The sequence below is a fragment of the Lampris incognitus genome, chromosome 16 (assembly GCF_029633865.1).
Source record: "Lampris incognitus isolate fLamInc1 chromosome 16, fLamInc1.hap2, whole genome shotgun sequence".
In the NCBI taxonomy this organism is placed as follows: Eukaryota; Metazoa; Chordata; class Actinopteri; order Lampriformes; family Lampridae; genus Lampris; species Lampris incognitus.
The window spans coordinates 18170785-18191600 of record NC_079226.1 but is presented as its reverse complement, the minus strand read 5'-3'; the positions used below and the strand labels follow the sequence as shown (position 1 = coordinate 18191600).

At 45.1% G+C, this 20816-nt stretch overlaps 2 protein-coding genes across 3 annotated transcripts in view; one reads left to right on the top strand and one right to left on the bottom strand.

Moving 5' to 3' along the window:
- Window positions 1-20816, bottom strand: part of dnajc17 (DnaJ (Hsp40) homolog, subfamily C, member 17) — a 46582-nt gene that overhangs the window by 5766 nt on the left and 20000 nt on the right. The window contains exon 11 of one of the 2 annotated variants that reach the window (XM_056295846.1): window positions 2336-2400. The exons of the other annotated variant lie outside the window; for it this stretch is intronic. Coding sequence (XP_056151821.1) covers window positions 2336-2400 — 65 coding nt within the window. The remainder of the gene's footprint in view (window positions 1-2335; window positions 2401-20816) is intronic. 2 annotated transcript variants of the gene reach the window in all.
- Window positions 8867-10225, top strand: LOC130126367 (cdc42 effector protein 3). The gene has a single exon (XM_056295848.1). It carries the CDS (start codon window positions 8867-8869, stop codon window positions 9494-9496), a length of 630 nt encoding a protein of 209 aa, XP_056151823.1. The 3' UTR covers window positions 9497-10225.

Here is a 20816-nt window from a genome sequence, read left to right as displayed (position 1 = left end):
GCCCAACTGGAGAGATTGGTTTGGCTCGTGAGACTATGACAAGATGGGATTTTTCCGAAAAATACAGCGGTGGATGCAAAGACTCAATGACACCAAGGTTTCTGACAGGGAACATTTTACCGTTTACTCATTTAGCAGATGCTTTTATCCAAGGTGAGTTAAAACAGAATCATCAATTAGCAGAAAAATTCACATGTTACCAACTGGCGTCATAGAGCGTCAAACAGTTATCATACCACAGCCAAGAACGCATTTCAATCATGCCACACCCATCCAGAAGTACTGACAGCAGAATCGTGTGAAAAAGTAAATGAATAATAAAGCAGAGATGAAAACATTTTGCAGAAATCCACCATTAGAACCAAGCAGAAGTCACACATAAAAAAAACACACAAAAAAAACCCCTTAGGTCCTGCAAAACTACTCCAAAAATAAATACAAAAAAAAAATATCCAGCGATGACAGAGATGTGCTGAGGATCCGGGGATGTGCTGATATCATTAAGGACCCATTATCTATCAACTCCCTCTGAGTCTCCACAGCCACGTATCTGGACTGGAAACCATTAGGCCCTACAGCATCAATCCCAAACTCAGAGAGGAAGACAGAGCCAGAGAGAGAGAGAGAGAGAGAGAGCTCTGCCTTATTTCATCAGCTCTTATCTCTTACATTGGCACCTCGTAATCATACAGTCAATCTGGGGTCACAGCAGTATTTTGTTACACTAGATGTATTTTCAGTACATACAGCTTTGTACTTACCTTTTATTTTGTGTAATATTGGTGTTTCAGAAATCCGAGCTTATAATTTAACCATATCACTCTTACTGTTAGTCATCCTGGGTAAGCCTGTAAGCCAAATGTCAGAAACCGAAATGTACACAGAGATGATCATGGGGGATAAAGACACAGGAAGAAGATGGAGGAAGACCGGTTACAGGAAAACAGGGCGTTTCTTGTGAGCAAGCACATAAACATGGAGGTCTTGAAATGATTGTGAATGTACTGCCAATGACTATTGAATTACCATCTCTCAGAATACTTGATCCCCCATTGCCTTTCGTGGGCTTTTATTTCCTCGCTCCTGCAGGAATAGGTGGTTTGTAATGGTGTGGTGTCTGGAACACGTAAGACAGATTCCATATTACCCACCTGGCTTAAGCTTTACCACAGCACTTACATTCTCTTAACCCCGCAGCTTGTGAGGTTACGTCTCTAATTTGAAAACTCGGTACAGCTCATTAAAGTGACCTATCAGCCTAAAATCTGCACCCAGGAACGCCTTTCACCGAATGACCACAACGCTACGAGATGACCGCACCGGCTTCCCCGCCAAAAGCCAGCAGAGGACGAGGCTTTATCCCCTTTGCTGGCCTGTTCTGTGCGGCAGACCGAGACTCTAGCCTCTAATGCGCTCCGATTAAATCAATCAAAGAACCGTTTATCTGATGTATGTGTGTACGTATGTGTTTGTGTGTGTGTGTCACTGAGCTATGGACCGAGTGATTTATGAGAGGCAAACACTTATTTGGAGATCATTAACAGGTTAGCATGCGGGTGTGCGAGCGTGCAAACGTACGTGCATAAACGTGTGTGTGTGCCCAGGGAATTCTGCTAACTCAAACAAACAGGCGGCAGGCAGGGGTACTGTGCATGCCACTCTGGAGCCAAGGTGAAATTCTTCCACGTAGAAAACTCTGGCTTTGTAAACGGTAAAGGATTAATCAGGCATCATTATAAGACCAGGCAGACACTAAACCCCAACGGTCTGGTCAATTATACTGTTTTTGTTGGGGCAGAACAAATACTACATCCTGGTGCTACAGAGGTTTGGGCCCAAACCTACTTCCTGTGTTTAACCCCTTTGTGGGAGACACATACTGCACTGAACATCTGGTTTCTGAATGGAATTCATACACAGACCACCTTTCACTTTGCAGCAAGGAACACACACACACACACACACACACACACACACACACACACACACACACACCTACCTGCCCACCCGCCCGCCCACCCACACCCACACCCACACATGCACACACCTACTGCACAATCTTACAAGTTACCAATCATTACACGAGAGCAAAATCCCGACATCCTCTTATTTCGCCACAGGTGCGATGCTGGTACAGTGTATGTGTGTGTGTGTGTGTGTGTGTGTGTGTGTGTGTGCTGAACAGAAACCGTGTGCAGGTGGCATGTTGCGTGTCGGCGACAATTTCAGGCATCGGCCTTCCGGAGTGAGAAGTGCGAGGAAGCAAGCGGTTAGACGCGGGTGCGGCGATGCCGCGGACGGAAGGTGGTGCGTGTATAGGTGTGCACACGCCTACCTGAGAGTCAGCGCGGTGGTGGCGTTGGACAGGGCGGAGAGGAGAGGAAAAGGCCTTTGGAAGCCCTTGAAGAGAAAAAAAAAAAAGAAATAAACAGAGAAAGAGAAATGGCAGTGGAGACTTGAACTCCAGACGCCCTGGCATTTCTCTTCATGATGGATGAGTTCAGGGACCCTAGCATCGGGAGACGAGGGGGTTTTGGCCTCTTTAATATCCAACAATACATCGTTGTAAAAGCAGAATTATGTCTTTCACATCGCAGCCTTCTTGGAAAAGCCCTCTGATTGCAACAGATCTCCCATTTAAACAGTGAGGCCACGGGACTGGTAAGAATGCAGACTAAACCTCGGAGACGCCAAAGACTTCAGGAATTATGGGAAAGAAAAAAAATGAAATGGAATGACGGTTCCAAATACACAAATGTGAAGTGTCCACTCACTTTGTGCGCGTGTGTGTGTGTGTGAACGTGTGTGTGGAAGGGGGTTCGCCTGCTCTTGCATATTTGTCTCCTTATCTATTTAATGTGTTGAACAAGCAGTTGAACGTAACCATCCACATGTTGTTTGCTTCAAAATCCAACTCTTCAAAGCAATCCAAACATCACAAACAATAATTTAATAATTACTAATGAATCAGCGCCAAGCGCACACAGAGCAGCACAAACGCAGACTTCACTGACTGTCCTCTCCCTCTGAAAAAAGAAAGAAAGCATGATAAGGGGCTAAGTATGCATAGAGAAAAAATAAAACCGTTTGATGTTCCATCAATGGGGGTTAAATGGAGCGTTGAGTCTGAAAAACTAAATTAAGCGTGTGATAGTCGCTTGATAAAAATCACAGAAAGATAAGAGAAAAACCACCCTTTGCGTGTTTAAACGCAGGTCTTGCAACCTCGGGACCTCCTAATCCTTCGCCTGTGCCTGAGCCTCACTGGACAACAGCACCTGGACATTGATCTGAGTCAAATTACTGTCATGTTGCAGTTACGCACCCAAACGTCTGCAGATCATTCGGCACGTCAACTTTGAAGCCAGCCAGTAAGCCATGAAGACAGACGGATGGGGAGGCAAGTTTCCGTAAGCTCTCCGACATGGGCTCGAGATCGACTCATCAATGAGGAAACAAACAGTGACGACACTGGTTTGACTGATGACTGATGCAGATCTGAATGTACGTGAAGCAGTGAATGAGTGAACATGGGAACGACAGCAGCTACTGCAGAGCTCTTTTCAGGCCAGATGCCGATACCAATAAGGCCACTGCTGTTCTTTAGAGCAACAGGCCGCCTTCAGAGCACCTGTTCAGGGGGGGAGGGGGAACTGGGGGGAATAGCATGATTCTCCCATGCGCTACATCCCCCTGGTGAAACTCCTCACTGTCAGGTGAAAAGAAGCGGCTGTTAACCCCACATGTATCGAAGGAGGCATGTGGTAGTCTGCAGCCCTCCCCGGATAGGAAGAGGGGGTGGAGCAGCGACCAGGACGGCTTGGAAGAGTGGGGTAATTGGCTTAATACTATTGGGGTGAAAAAGAGGGGGAAAAAATTATTCTGCATATAGTCAGGCCAATTCATTGATACCGTTACACAAGCTTAACTTTACAAATGTTTATTATAGCTTAATGGGCATTTGTGGTCATTTTTTGCCTTAAACAGTTCTCATTAGAGAGGCAAGCAACACAGTTGTTGTAAAAAATTTGTTGGTCTTAGCGCCTTTGCTGTCTTAGTGCCTTACGACACCAGGAAGTTGGGGAACACACAACAAAAGGACCATAAGAATATCCAGAAAAGCCTCAGTTTGGGCTCCTAGCGCCAGCCAAAGCAATATCTGGAAACACTTTTTATCCTCTAACAAACAGAAAACACGCACCATCCTAGATTTCAGGCCCAGCATAGTTGCATCGACCACAGTACCCCGCTCTGGTCAGGGCAGAGAAGATGCTCATACAGAAATCCAGCGAGAGAACAAGCGAATCCATCCCGAGGCTATATGGCATGACAAGCTAACGTGAGCACAAGCTCATCTCCCTATCCCAGTCAAACAACAGGTCATGCAAGTTCATTCCACAATACCACAGATAACACTCGCTCTTCGCTCTGATTGTCTGCTAGCATGAAACCGTGGCTGTCTTCAGAAACAAAAGAACAGTTTTGTGGTGGTGGTGGTGCTGGTGGAGCGGGTGAAAAAACTGTTGAAAGAAGATGTTCAAAAACACTACGTTCCAGTCTTGGATAAATGTTATGATAATTTCATTTGCGTGAGTAATTGCGCTTGGTCTCGCAGCCTTTCCTGGCACTACAGCTCAAGAGATGAGGAGTGGAAGAAGGCCGGGCAGCAGGCCTATTGTTTATTGGATCTGTTTGAAAGGACTGGAGGAGTAATCAAAGATAGATCCGTCCACTCCCTTGCACCCTGGCTGTTTAATCTCAGAGAACAATGGGAGCTGTCCAGACTCGAGAGATACGGGGCCATCGCCGCGGCCTTGTCTCTGGCGGAGGAACACACTGTTCCATACGAGCCTTGGCGGAAGACACAGAAAATGATGGTGCACTGCTGCTTGCACTGTGCTCTCATTAAAACTTAAGACACGGGATGAAGTGAAGGGAAAGAGATTGATGGCTTCAAAAACAAGAAAGGCTTTGCGAGCTGTGAGACAAACGAGGCACAAACAAACTGCCAATTCCCAAATAACAATTAGTGTCTGTGGGAAAGCAAAAAAAAAATATATATATGGAAAAGCGTTATCACCGTAATCTCTAAAGCCAAGAACATACTACACAATGAAAAGCTTGAATATAACCCTGATTTGGCCAAAACGACTGATTTTCAACATTATGGTGAGTCTGCACCGGTCAAAGCAAAAATGGGCAGGTCACCATGGACCGTCGGCACATATCATATTGTAGTGTGCAGGGATTTAAGGTTCAAATCCCTCTACTCCCAGTTGAGCCTCAGACCAGTGGCCGTCTTCATGATTTCATCAAATATGTATGATTTTTGTGTCTAAAATCTAGAAAAGTCTTATATCTTGTAGTGTGAGCTGGACAATGACCAACAACGTTAACTGTGTGCGCCTCTAAGACTGGAAAATGTAGAAATTTACAAATTTCAGTTGTTAAGTGTGCAGTGCCTCATCTTCCCATGGTCTGATACCATAATAAATACCATGTAGCTGGTCCAGGGCCCAAGACAGGAACATTAAAGGCCGATTCTAACCCCGACTTGACCATGATGACTGGTTTTTAAGATCGTAGAGTCTGCACCAGCCTGCGCAAAACCGAGCAGGTTACCATTGACAGTCTGCACGCATTATCTTGTTTTAAGATTCAAATTGCTCACCCCCCCCCACTCCCACAATGGAGCCTTTCATAAGTTGGAGACATCGTGATAATATAAAACATTTTCCATTTTTTACGCTTGGAATCTGAACAAGTCTGAGCTTGTCGGCAAGTGTGTGCGCCACTCTGACTACAATTGGCCCCAGTGTGCTTGTCTACAATTGTAATCTGCCAATGCCAGTCATTAAATGTGTGATGCTGAATCTTTGCCCAGTCGCTTAGGAAAGTCTTCTGGTGCGTTCCCGGCTTAAATCTGATTAAACTTTGCGCAGCAGAAGAGGGCGGAGCTTGTTGCGATGTTCTGATTCAGGTTTCACTGGTGCTTGCTGCGAAGTTCTGACTCAGGTTTCATTGCAGTACTGGTGTAGCATACCACAGGTAACGATAACATGCTGGAGGCATGAGAATTGGAACAGCAACAAGTTGCCCGACTTGCGCAACTCAGCTTGCCTGCACACGCCTGTCTGTGTGAGACCGGGCGCCTTGATTATATAGCGACCGTATAGGCCTCCAGTCAGGCAGAAGAGTCAGTGGAGTGGGCTGGCCAACGGGGGCTTTAGACAAGCCAACAGAGGGCAGGAAATCAGGAAATAAGCAGAGCAGAGGGACAATGACATGGAGATTAGTGATCAGTTAACACTCGCCACTGATTAACCCCTCCGTTTGCTCACGCTCCCTGTAACTTCCTTTCAAACGCAAGAGTGCAAACGCTCTCAAACACATGCGCTCAGCCACATACCCAGTCAGTTATTAACTCACAAACCTATGTTCTCTTGACTTTTTTTCCTTCACACACACACACGCACGCACACACGTTGTTCGACTCCTGCTCAATCGGGATCTTTTTCAGCAGCTTTTGTGTTTGTAATGTCACTGTGAGCCCATGCACTGCCCTTCTGTGGTCATGGGTGCAGCCAAACAAACGGTGGGACCTACTTCAACATATATGACTCAAACGGCAAAGAGGATTACATCACCTGGTGACTGGCTGGCTGTGACATCCTAGAGTAGGGGGGGGGGTGGTGACAAAGAAAAGGGGAAAAAAAAGTCCACCTGGATACCTTGGCCCTCTTAAGACCTGACCTCACCTGGCTAATCTGTCAGTTAAAGAAGAGTTAAAGCAATGACACACCTGCAGCAGCACTCATCAGAGCAGACAGTGGGAACCGCAGACGAAGCGAAATATCAAGTGTTGAGTGGAGAGACCGGTGGGAGATGGCTGTGATGGAGGGTCTTGAACGCTATGCTTAAGTGCAAGGTGCAAGTTTGCGAGCGCAAAAGTTGATTTGTTTGCTTCCTTCGAGGACGGGACAATTTCTCATGGACTCTCTGTTTCAGTCTCGGGGATTGTGAGTGGCACTCTTCTTTCACGACAGTTGAACAAGTCTCATCATGTCGAGGGAGCGCTTGTTAGGGTGTGCAGGTATCGGCCGCAGCCTAGTTTCCTGACACAGACGTGTGTGTGTGTGTATGCGGGACGCAAAACAGCCTGTTTATGCGCAGCAGGTCAGGTAAGTCCTGGTTGACTGATCTTAATATACTCTTTATTTCTACCACTAAAACGTTTGAAAATCACAAACGATTTCTAAAGAAAAGAAAATAAAGACGACTACTTTCAAGCTACTTTCAAGGTGCGGCTCCAAAACATGTTTGTCTCAAAGGTAAGAGAAGCTAAAAACTAATTGCACCAGAGAGGATTTTATTTTTCTGTGAAGTTTCTCGACGGCAATGCTGTTTTACTGGACTTCTCTAATTTTCACTCAAGCACCAAGTGTTTCCTGAACACGGTCTTCATGGCGGAGATTTTCGCGCTCCTCCTTGGCCAAACTGACATGTTTGGAAAGGAATGCTGTTGTGTCCACACTCTCCAGGCTCCCGCTGCTACTAAAGTGCCGATAAAACCTTTACAGGCCAACAAAACTTGTTTGCCGTAGTGCCTTACAAATTTACAGAGTGAGTGTTTCAAGTCACGAACACAGGCCTAATGTGAGCGAAGCTATTTGGGAGACCATAAAATAAGAGAGCTCATGCATATTGTCCAATTGACACGCCAGCATTGATGAACTGAACTGTGTCTTACTTAATAAAATAATTACAACTCACGAAATGCAAGATTACTGTAACCACACTGACGGGCAAAGGCCATTTTTTTACGACAGTGCATATTTGCTTATCTGTGGTTTTGCTTATAATGTAGACTTTACTCTTCAAGGTGCAGCTGTGTATGTGTACGAGTTTTATCATGTTGTGTGCTCTGCAATTATATTAGTCTAATTCTATGCAACGTGTTTTCTTTTATGGTTTATCTGTTCAGTCAAATGTTGCTTTGCTTTAGACTGCACAAAATTGGATAATTTTGAAATATATAATGTCTGCTCAACGTTATGTCTTTCATTGTGAAAATTTACTTAATTTCAATTCCTCTTGCACAAAGGAATTGCAAAGGAATTCTCGCAAAGGAATTGAAGGCCATCTGGTACTCGGTACTTCATACAAGCAACGGCTAATATATTTTAAAAAACAAAAAAAGGATTATCCATCAACACAAATAGATATTTCTCCAAAAAAAAAAAAAAAAAAAAAATCAAACATGGGTAATAAATTCATGCTGTCATGTTCACTCGCTGAGATAAAAAAAAAAACCCTAAATTTTCCCAACAATAAATTTAGTTGGGACAGGAAACACAAAGGGTATCGATTCCTGCTCCAGGCTTCGTTTTTTTTTTCATTGCCGAGTCACAAGTAAGCTAACAGATTTCCTTTGGATGCAGCAGACCACACCTGTGTTTATAGGAAATAGCAGGGATTTGAGAAGTAAACAATTTGAATTGAATGCTTCAAAGCACATGTTGGACCATCTCCCAGCAGCCAAATGAAGCTGAATTATTTTAATCCAAAAAGAAGCACAGCAGGTGCATTCCCTAAGTAACAGCTGCCAAATTCCCGTGAAGCTAACATACAATTCAAAACTTGTGAGTCGTGTTGAAATCCACTAGGAACAAATGTAGAATGTTTTGTGCAATGTCATATATAATGATATGTGTATATTTTATCTTTTTTTATTTACTTCTCTTGTTTTTGTCCCAGATGGGGTTCTGCGTTTAAGCTTCATCACATTCTAAGGATAACTGAAGGAGATACAAGGCATTGCCGAGCCATATAAGAACATTTGAGTCTCTTAACATTATCTGCCAAGATGCCATTGAGGACCTCTTTGTACCGAAAACCAGCTTCAATTCGGTGGCTCAAGAGAAGCACCAAACCCAAGGAAGTGCTCTCCGTCAACATGATCAGCCTGCCATTGGCCGATTTTCGCCATGTCTCACACATTGGAAATGATGCTCACACGGACAGCTTCGGAGACCTGTCCTTCCTAAAGATGGGCCACAACCTACTCTTACGGAGCTCCCAAAGTGAGCAGAACCTTTTCCTGACCTGCTCACCACCACCACCCAAGCCTCCTCGTGTCAACCTAGATGAGGCCGAGGCCCCAAAGAGCCCATACTGGGATGTGAGCGACAAGCACAGTGCCCCTCAGAAGAGGAAGATGTGCAGCTCGATGCCCCTGCTGGACAGCGAGGATGGAGAAGGGGAGATGGAGGGTGTTGGCGGGTACCAACACAGACCAATCGTTGGCTCCAACCAGAGCTATAGTCCTGGTCGGGGCAGCCTGAGCTCTGGGAGAGATGGGGACTCCACAGTGACCTGTTCTGAGGACATGGCAGGGCAGCAGATGGAGGACGACAGTAACCTTTCCTTTCGCCTGGACTTAGGCCCTTCTATCCTGGACGATGTTCTCCAGGTGATGGAGAAGCTACATCATTAGAGGAGAACGCAGCATTTCCAGCAAATATTATATAGTCTAATGGAAACTACATCACTCTGACTTATGCTATAGAAAACAAATAGCTATGTTGTTCTCTATGTCCTCTATTTTTTCTCTATTTAAGAGTGATTGTTGTTACCTGAACCATGTTTCCACTGAGGCTTTCATACCAGCATGAACACATGCCATGCAGAGAGAACTTTGGAACTAAAGATACCTCAGTTTAACGGACACTAAATCTGCACCACTATCAAGATGGACTGGAACACCTGAATTTTTTTTTTTAATTGCCACATTTCAACAAATCATGTGTATTGGTGGATGCTAAATTATCTCAGCAAACACACATTTGCTTTCTCTAATACCATTTGTTGTAGCACGTCTGTGAACATAATCCTACCTGGAGGGGTTAAACAAAAACAGGGTCTATTCTATCACATTACCTGTTGCAGCAGTAGATACAACCTTAAAGTTAATCATTGAGCTCTTTGTTCTGAGCAGAAGCGAGATTTTTTTTGTTTTAGCTTCTCTTATTTTGTTTCTTTTCTATGGCATGCCCACTCCCCTCCACCACCCCCGACGCTGGCAGTTCACTGAGGATGATTGTTAAGACATGAGTGTTATGTTTAAAAAAAGGGAAAAAAAGGAAAGCTGCCATCTGAATCCAAGGTCCTTCAGCTGTGATGCCTTGGCTCTCTCTGCCCTTTCTGTTCCATTGTGTGCAGAGGGCAATTTCTCCTCCGCACGCATCCTAGAGGCCCCAGTCAAAGGTAGACTAAGGTACCCCCCATCTCTCCTTCCTAACAACACAGTGAAAACAAACACTTTGCTCTGCTTCCAATAAAAGTGAGCCAGTAGTGGCTGGGCGAGCTGCACCCTAAGCCAGGCCGCAGGTCCAAGACCTCAGAACCTCAGAAAAAGAAAAAGAAATTTTTTTTCCAGAGAAGTCTGTTTTCTTAGTTGTAAATTGAAACCCTGTTCAATGGTGAGTGGTGCGAGACAGGGAAAAGTAGTAAAGGGGTAATGTGATACTTCCACATGTGCAGGGGGCCATGGAAGAAGGGGGGGGGTGCAGAGACATCCATTACTACAGCAAAATGCTTGATGAAGGTTTAAACACTACCTGCTGAACAAACAGGCCTCCGACACACAAGAAAAATGCACGCACCCATCCTCACACATATGGGCACACAAGTGGAAATGCATGCACATGCAACTGAAAGGACGCCTGCTCGGTCTTGTGCGTGATACTCTGGCCAATCCAGGTTACTGTCACCCAGAATCCCAGTCTGTGCTCAGTTGTGCGTGTGTTTTTTTTTTTTGTTTTTTTCTTCGAGGGGGGGGGGGGTTGGCTGTGAAATCTAGAACCAGTCATATTCTTAGGTCTGTCTCCCTTGGGTCATGCTGCAAAATCATGAACCACTGGCACCCTTCTACTTGCAGATGTCTAGTGACAAATTTAGCAGGCTTTATATACAAAAAGACAAAAACTAACATCTATATTTGTGAGTACAATGGTACTTTATATTTGTTCCTGGGAACACCCTTTTTTCTAAACTGGATGTGATTGCCCTCTGTTTATTTTATGTTTTATGACAATAACACATTGTGAAAGATTGTTGTGTTGAAAAATGTACTGTTTTGTATTTTTGGGAAGTAAAAGAAAAAATAATTTCAAATTCCAAGACTGGTGGTTTCAGGGGTAGAATTGCTTATATCAACGGTTTAAAGCGCTTGTATGACATTGTTTGCACACCGTGACTGACTTTAATTTATTTGCTTTTCCCAACAGTCAGGAGCCACTATGGACACTATAAACCCAGTCTGTCACTGACATCTAACCTTTTCTGTGGGGGCACAGAAACACAGACTTAAGACTATCCATACAACGTTACACTCCAGGAAGACAGAAAAACAAGACAAAATAAGATTGGCATGTCAAGAATGGCGTTACTTCCAGCAATATTACAATGGCCTGAAATGTGAAGAGACTGCTGGGCAGCTTCACACTGCACCAAGCCACACCCGCATCTCAAAGCCTATTTCATGTTTACCTACGGTGTGGTGGCACTTAGTCAACCTTTATTTTTTGTGACATGAACAAAACATTAATTCAATATAGACTCCACTCTGGCTGGTGCACTGTTTGATCATGACTGCCATGAGCTGCTAGAAATTGATGCATGGGGCCAACTGACCCCCCCCCCCCACCACCTCCCAGAATGACAAGGGAGACAATGAAAATGTTCGCTAATAATATTAGGGAACCGGGTGGCGTAGTGGCCTATTCCGTTGCCTACCAACACAAGGATCACAGGTTCGAATCCCCATGTTACCTCCAGCTTGGTTGGGCGTCCCTACAGACAGGCACAATTGGCTGTGTCTGCGAGTGGGAAGCCGGATGTGGGTATGTGTCCTGGTCACTGCACTAGCACCTCCTTTGGTCGGCCGGGGCGCCTGTTAGGGAGGGAGGGAGGGAGGGATAGTGACTTTTCCACGTACTACGTCCCCCTTGCAAAACTCCTCACTGTCAGGTGAAAAGAAGCGGCTGGTGACTTCACATGTATCGGAGGAGGCATGTGGTAGTCTGCAGCCCTCCCCGGACTGGCTGAGGGGGTGGAGCAGCAACCGGGACGGCTCAGAAGAGTGGAGTAATTGGACGGGTATAACTGGGGAGAAAAAGGGGACAACATCCAAAAAGAAAAAAAAAAGGGAAATGCTTGTTGCTTTAAATGTTAATTTTCTTTCAATCTAAGGGTGGCACAATTAACTATTTTAGATCGTAGTCAATAGTTGAGGCTGTTGGAAGGAAAAATGGAGCACAGCAAAAATGACAGAAGTGGTCCATTGGCAAAATTGTATTAGAAGTGTTAATGCTAACGTTGCAATAGAGGAAGATGGAGAAAGATAGTTGATAATGGACAGATATTGGAGTATGGCAAGGAGGAAAGGAAAAACAAGTGGATGTGTCCAGTTTGGATCAGATGACGTTGCAAGTCATACTTGCACTCTGACTAAAAGTCTTAAAATTATGCATGCCCTACCAAACAGTCATGTGAATGTCTTTTTGAGAAGGGATATTGCATATAGAAGTGCAGAGCATATTTGGGGCGTCCGGGTAACGTGGCGGTCTATTCCGTTGCCTACCAACACGGGGATCGCCGGTTTGAATCCCCGTGTTATGTCCGGCTTGGTCAGGCGTCCCTACAGACACAATTGGCAGTGTCTGCAGGTGGGAAGCCGGATGTGGGTATGTGTCCTGGTCACTGCACTAGCGCCTCCTCTGGTCGGTTGGGGCGCCTGTTTGGGGGGGGGGGAACTGGGGAGAACAGTGTGATCCTCCCACGTGCTACATCGACCTGGCGAAACTCCTCACTGTTAGGTTAAAAGAAGCGGCTGGCGACTCCACATGTATCGGAGAAGACGTGGTAGTCTGCAGCCCTCCCAGATCGGCAGAGGGGGTGGAGCAGAGACTGGGACGGCTTAGAAGATTGGGGTAATTGGACAAGTACAACTGGGGAGAAAAAGAAGGGGGAAAAGCCACAAAAAAAAGTGCAGAGCATATAATGTCAATAACACTAATTGAGAGTGAATGGGGATAGATACCTTTTACTAACAAAGGGTGGCAAGGGGATGGGTCTCAACTCAAGCCCCTCCTAACCATGACTCCTGATACCCCTTAATGACAATATTATTGTAATCGTGTGTATCCTGTATGTATTTATGATGGGAAGTTGGCCATGTTAATAGAGCCGCCATCCTGTACCGTAAACAAATACAACCAACCTGGTTGTGTTGCAATAAAGTTTCTTAAATCTTGGCAGGTTACTAGTTCATTCAATATTAGGTACCATGTAATTCTACGCATGAATGAAAAATGTGATGACAAAGGATGCTTAATTGTTCACCTGCGGGACTGGTTTTCAGCTGTAAGCTGCGTGTTGAGTCATTTAAGGCCGTTTTTAAAATGAATTACTTTGGAGTCCATCTGATATTGAATATAAATGGACCTCAAAAAGTGTCCGTGGCCTTCCTAGAAGTATCTTATCCCCACCAGGAAAAATCTCCTTCGAGCACTGGATGTGCCAGCTTCATTGCCACATCCCTTTCCAGACTCAGGGGCTATTTTAGGTGAGAGAAAACTTTTCAAGCATGAGCAAACCAACAGACTGGAAAAATGATCCCAGAATAGCTGATCTGCAACATCTGGTTTGTGTCGTAACAGCACTGTGATGACTCTCTGCCTGGAGATGGGAGAAGCAGGCACACCAGGCCCAGATTTATGCCCTCCCTTATAGACTTTCACTTTCAAAATATGGTAATTCATTAACAGTATCACGTCTCCTTCCTTAAAGGTGAGCATCTTTTTTACCAGCTACAATTCAGATGGTTTGATATAGACTCCAAATCTAAGGCAGTCTGGGCAGTGAGGCCTGAAATATCAGCCATATTGTGTGGAATCCCGATAGTAGGCTACAGAAGTGAAAAGCTTATTGTGATGCGGCAACTATTTAGAGCTCACTGGGGACAGCGCTCACACAAAATCTGATCTTAAACCTATTTGCCCTCTAGATCTAAGTGAGATGGTTTGGGCATCTGATTAGAATGCCTCCTGGATGCCTTCCTTTGGAGGTTTACCGGGCATGGCCAACTGGGAGGAGACCCCGGGGTAGACCCAGAACTCGCTGGAGGGACTACATGTCCAATCTGGCCTGGGAACGCCTTGGGATCCCCCAGGAGGAGCTGGAGGGCGTTGCTGAGGAGAGGGACGTCTGGAGTGCCCTACTTAGCTTGCTGCCACCGCGCATACATTCATAACTATGCACAAAAATTATTAGGCTGACAGGCTCATTAGTATATGTGAGATTAGCAGCGGACAGATACACACACACACACACATGGTAAAAAACCACTGTTTTTCCTGCTATTGTAAGACTTTCACACAGCGTCCAAGCCGACTGAAGGGAAATATGAAAAAAAAAGTTTTTAATATGCAGCGCTTAAGCTAAAAATTCAACCTAATAAAAATGTTTTGCCTGTCAAGTCTGTGAATGTGCAGCCTACTGGTAGAAGGAGACACAGAGCGTGGTTTTCCTTTGGTTCATCTGCTGAAGCCAAGTCTGGCCTCCATCCTGCTACCAAAGGCATCTTTCTTCAGCAGACGAATATCAACATCACCTGCCGTTCGGGACAAGGTCACCACCTGCTCCACTGATCACGCTCACCAGTGTGCTGCCCAGTCAGCAGTGGTCATCAGCAACATTACACTGCTCACTTCTTCCATCTCCTCCATCGCCGCTCAGCCCGACGCACTCCCTGCGGAGCTGGCGAGTGAGATCGGGAAGGCAACGGCAGCAGTCTTGACTCTCTCCGCGGCCGTGGATGACCATGCCGCAGTGCAACATTTGGCTCCACATGTTGCAGCTTCCCGAGCAGATCAGGAAGGGACTTGTGGCCGGCCCCAACAGCTCCAATGGGCTCTTTGGGCCACTCCTACATGAAGCGGTCACTCTCCTCCGGAATGCAAACGAAGAAGCGGATAGGGTGAGGAGACACACTGCTTGGGGTGGAGCTTTGTCCAAACCCCAGGGCTCCCGGCGCGATCACCGGGTCTCCTGCGACAGGCCGAGACTACCTTCAGCCACTGCATCTAAGTCACTCCTGCCCAGCAGCATCCTCCTCCAGCGGCCACTGTCCAGCATGCTCCACGCCACTGCCAAAGGCTGACAGCCAGCCTGTACACCTTGTTTAACCTGCCTGCTGAGCCCCCACACCCCCATCCTTAAGTCCAGTCTGTTTTTATCCCCCCATTTCCCCCACATATGTTGCTTACACCCCCCCCACACACACACGGTGCGTCAGCTGTTAAGTCATTCATTATTTATCATTAACATTATTATTAATATTATTATAATAAAGAGCCCACTGGGGCTGATGGGGTAGGCCACAAGTCCATTCCTGATCTGCTCAGGAAGCTGCGACATATGAAGCAAAATGTTGCACTGCAGCATGGTCACCGCAGCCATGGAGAGAGTCAAGACTGCTGCCACTGCCTTCCTGATCTCATTCGCCAGCTCCTAAGGGAGTGTGTGCGGGCTGTGCGGCAACAGAGGAGATGAATAATAATAACAATTACTCAAAGTTATTTTCAGCATCAACACCATCTCCCCACCCAAAAAAAGAGCTTTTTTTTAACGCTCAGCCTGAGCATTCAGCAGCTGTTTCTGCTAAGACAAAAAGAAAAAGGACACACACTGTCACCGGCAATAATAAGCTCTTATCTCATGTGTACACAAATGTCCATCCACATTCTCAGCCTCTCTTCAGTCTCCCCACTTCTCACCCACTGATGCGTTTTGGTGTTGGTTTTTCCCCACAGCATTAATCGGTTTTGGAAACTGAGTGTTTAGACGTTTCCACCAACACGCATCCTCTGCCTCAGCCCTTTTGGCTCTGCCCTCCCATGGGCTGTGTCAGGCGTACAGTCGCATCACACAGCGGTGAAGAGGGCTCTCCACTGGCTGGCGGAAACATCCATAGAGGCTCCACAGATAATTGCTTGCCTGCACTCAGCGCACTGTTCAGCGTGGCAAAATCTGCTTTCCATGAATGATTGGATGGCGAGATTAACAAAAAAAGGGTTAAACCCTCCAGTTGGCTCCCCACCACCACCACCCACCATTCAACGATGCACTGGAGACTGTCATGTCTTCACAGACAGAGCTCTTAGAGGACTACGCCTATAGAGTCTGGAGTTACAGTATGTAACTATTGATCTGGCAGATGTTTGGAGGGATACATTTCCAGAGGACAGGTCCTTTACCTGGAGTAATAAAGATAGTTCTATACAGTGGTGTATAGATTTATGGTTGGTACAAAAGTTTATTGATAAAAACAATATTTCAGTCAACATCTTATCAACTCCCCTTACTGATCATAAGGCTATTCCTATTAATATGTGACTCTTTACACCTGATGCTCCCACACAACGCAGACCTTACTGGAAAATGAATAGCTCTTTGTTATAACATGAGGTAGTGAAGACTGAAATTAAGAACTTTATTTCTGACTACTGGAACAAGGCTCAGCTCTTACGGCAGCAACTGGGAACTTTTTAAGTTGAAATTGGTAAATATACGAGGAGTTATGGAAGCTGTCACGCTAAATCTAGAAAGGCTGAAGAGGAAAATGGTACTGATGAGATCGCTTCTTTCTCAAAAGCCTGCTGATAGTCTGTCAAATGAGGACAAAACTAAACTAGCCGATCTGCAAACTATATTAGATGACACTTATAATCTTTTTTTTTCTCCCCAATTTTATCCGGCCAATTACTCCACTCTTCTGAGTTGTTCCGGTCACTGCTCCATCCCCTCTGCCAATCTGGGGAGGGCTGCAGACTACCACATGCCTCCTCCAATACATGTGGAGTCGCCAGCTGCTTCTTTTCACCTGACAGTGAGGAGTTTCACCAGGGGGACGTAGCGTGTGGGAGGATCATGCTATTCCCCCCAGTTCCCCCTCCCCCCCGAACAGGCGCCCTGACCAACCAGAGGAGGCGCTAGTGCAGCAACCAGCACACATACCAACATCTGGCTTCCCACCCGCAGACACGGCCAATTGCGTCTGAAGGGACGCCCGACCAAGCCGGAGGTAACGCGGGGATTCCAACCGTTGACGGGTGAAAAGTTTCAAGTTGTACATATCAAGTTACAGCCACAATTATGAAGATGAGTATCCTCATCCTCATATCCTCATCCTCATAATTTTGGACATAATGATATGTACAACTTGAAACTTTTCACTCATTTGCTGGTAGGTGCAGGTGAAAGTTTTGTCGACAATTCTGTGCATGTCTTTGACATTTATCCATGGTAAATCTTGCAGGCATCGTGAAAAGTATGCCACTGTCAATAGCACACACCAACAAACAGGAAATTGGTATGACCGCTGCAGTAGAAACCGGAAGTCAGTGGACTACAGTTATGCACAGAGCAGACTGGCTCCTTTTTTGTTGGAGCTATTCACTGAATGTTTTCAGAAGCAATCTCTCACAGAAAGCATGACTTAAGGGTTAACTACGTTGATTGCAAAATCAAAAAAAGAAAAAAAGATTCAGTTCTCATTGAAAATTGATATCCAATCAGTCTTCTAAATACAGATTACAAAATACTTGCTTTAATTTTTGCCAGAAGACTGAGGGAGGTTTTGGATTCAGCAATTGATGAGACTCAATCTGTCATTATGTGTAATAGGCACAACTCAAATAATGTTTGGCTTTTCTTAGATTTAAATAATTATTCTGGTCTTTTATCTGATGATAGCTTCTTTCTGTTTTTGGATTTTAAAAAGCTTTTGACATTGTAGAATATAATTTAATTTTTCACTGTCAAGAAACTTTTGGATTTGGTGAGTTTTTCTGTAATGTGATTAAAGCGTTATATAATAATGGAAACGGCTCTGTCAAATTGATTTGTGATACCTCCTAGATTTGATTGAAAAAGAGGAATTCATACAGGATGTCCTACCTCTCCTTATCAGTTCCTACTTGCTACCCAACTTCTTGCAGATTGTATGAAACTGTGTGATATACAGGGGATTAATACTGCAGAGAGAAATTATTAGTTAGCTGGCAGATGACACTACCCTGTTTTTAAAAGATGTTTTTCAGATTCCAGTTGCTGTGACTAAAAGATAATTGTGAGTTGTTAGCTTTAAGAGAGTGTGGTATGCCCTCTATTAGTGGTGTTCCTGTTAAATAACAGGTCATATATCTAGGGATCACTATAAAAAATGACTCAGATATTCCTTGAACTTCAATCCCATTATTGAGAAGACAAGGAATAAACTGAAGCAATGGTTGCAAAGAGATCTTTCTTTGAAAGGCAGAGTTTTACTTACTAAGATGGAGGAATCTCAGGACTCTCCTATGCAGCTTTATCTCTTCACCTTGACAATAGACTTTGTAAGGCTATTGACCATATGCTAGTAGTATGCGAGATTAGCCATGGACACACACACACACACACACACACACACACACACACACACACACACACACACACACACACACACACACACACACACACACACACACACACACAAACACATAATCCCTCCAGGCTACCCGCCTGGCAGAGATAATAACTAATTTATACATGTAATTCATACATGTAACATCATCATCATCATCAGTTCCGTAACCTATGGAGGTTGTAGGAGCACAGCTGATGCCTCAACAGGTTGAGTCATCATTGTGGTTCAGTAGGGGGAGTACCTGGTGGTCCCTATCTCCTCTCCAGGTTTGGATGGCCCTTGGTTCACAGTGGAACTCATCCGCCCTTTGACAGGTTTTGTTTTTAATCCTGCTGAGTGTCCACACTCCCTCCTCACTTCAACCCAAGGGTTGAAGTGGGGGTGCCGGTTTAGTCGCCGATGACCCGACGGTTGCAGTTTAACGTCGTACCCGGAACACATACATGTAACAAATTAATAAAAATATGTTTTGGGTTGCTGAGTTGCCAGGTTCATAAAGTATGCTTTACTATACAGTGTTACCAAAGAATCTGTGCATGTACAATACATGAGAATGATTTATTGTACATGTTTCATAAACCTTCTAATGTCCCAAGAGTTCATTAAGAGAATTATAATGGCATGGGGAAAGATACTCATTAAAGCACACCTTGGGTGGTGAAACTAAAAGTCCTATCCATATGAGAGGTCTCTGAATCAAGTCAGGAGCATGGAGAGTGATTCCATGTTCTGTGTAAGGCTAGAGCCATCTCAATTCTCAATCTATCCATCCACAAATGGACCTGCGCCAATGACAAATTCTGTTGTGGTTAAAGGCTGCCACTGTCCCCTCTCCAGAGAAGCAGAGCAAAAACAGAACCAGGAATATGTAATTTGCATTCAGAAGTTCAGAAAGTCTCCTTAATGTCGCTACATGACTGCAGTGTAAATCCACCACATAGCAGTATATCAAGTGATGTTCAAGGTTTCAGCCCCCCATGGGAGTTTTCAAGTGGAGTTTGGGGCCCCAGCTGCAGCAGGTCTCCTCACCACTGGCCCCAAACTCATTTATTAAGCCCTGTGGAGCTGGGGCTTCAGCTTAAGCTGGAGTCATGCGTGTGTGTCTCTGAGCTCCCTGCAGCGAGACCCACCGACTCCCTCCATGCTAGGCCTGGATTGATGAGGTTAAAGAAGCAAGTCTTTCCCCTTGTCATTCTTGTGTGATTGCAGCTGGCTAAGGGAGAGCAGGAGAGACAGAGGGGATAGGCAATGGAGAGCAAGAGCTGCTTTTTTGGATTCTAGACAGACTCCCCCTTAAGCGAGGCGCTCTCTCTCTCTCTCTCTCTCTCTCTCTCTCTCTCTCTCTCTCTCTCTCTCTCTCTCTCTCTCTCTCTCTCTCTCTCTCTCTCTCTCTCTCTCTCTCTCTCTCTCTCTCTCTCTCTCTCTCTCTCTCTCTCTCTCTCTCTCTCTCTCTCTCTCTCTCTCTCTCTCTCTCTCTCTCTCTCTCTCTCTCTCTCTCTCTCTCTCTCTCTCTCTCTCTCTCTCTCTCTCTCGACCTGGGGCCAGATGTGGAACAATATCACTAATATCCACTCTGGATCAACCATTATGTCATGCGGGGCCACTTTTAGCAAGATGTGTTCTCACAAAGGGCTAATGTGAAAATTATCCACCACGGGCATGTTTTCATTTCTAGGCCTAGCACATACAAAAAAAAAAAAGAAAAAAGAAAAGAAAAAAGAGCACGCCACAGATGAAGCAATCAGCATCAGATATCTGAAAGGCAAACCCGGTTACCACAATAACATTAAAACAGATTAGTGTGACAAGTCCCAGTTTGCAGGCTGTGAGGCCCGTATGCGAGCCCTGACAAGGGGGCCTGAGACTCTGCGCCGGGTTGCAGGGTGAAACCCAGTTCACCGGCAGCTCAAGGGGACACAGTTAAGTGGTGGAGAGAGTCTACCGATCTGCAGTCACACGCCGACTCCTTATGGTACAGATTAAATGATCGCTCATAGAGGAGAGGTGAGATAGACACAAGAGGAAAAAACAACAACAAAAAAAGAAACACGTAACTTAACTTTTCATATTTTTAGTGGAAGCTGTTTAAAATGAGTTGATCCTCAAACAGGAAAGGATCTAAAGTATGTGTGGGTGATGCAAGCATTATGTGTCTGCTGAAAAGTGAAGAGAAAATATATGATTTGGACAAGACAAACAACTAGCCACTCTGACCACTACCATTTCCAAATTGCAAGAGGCTTTAAAGTTTTGACGGAGCGATTTTTTTTTTTTGGACAATTTCCCC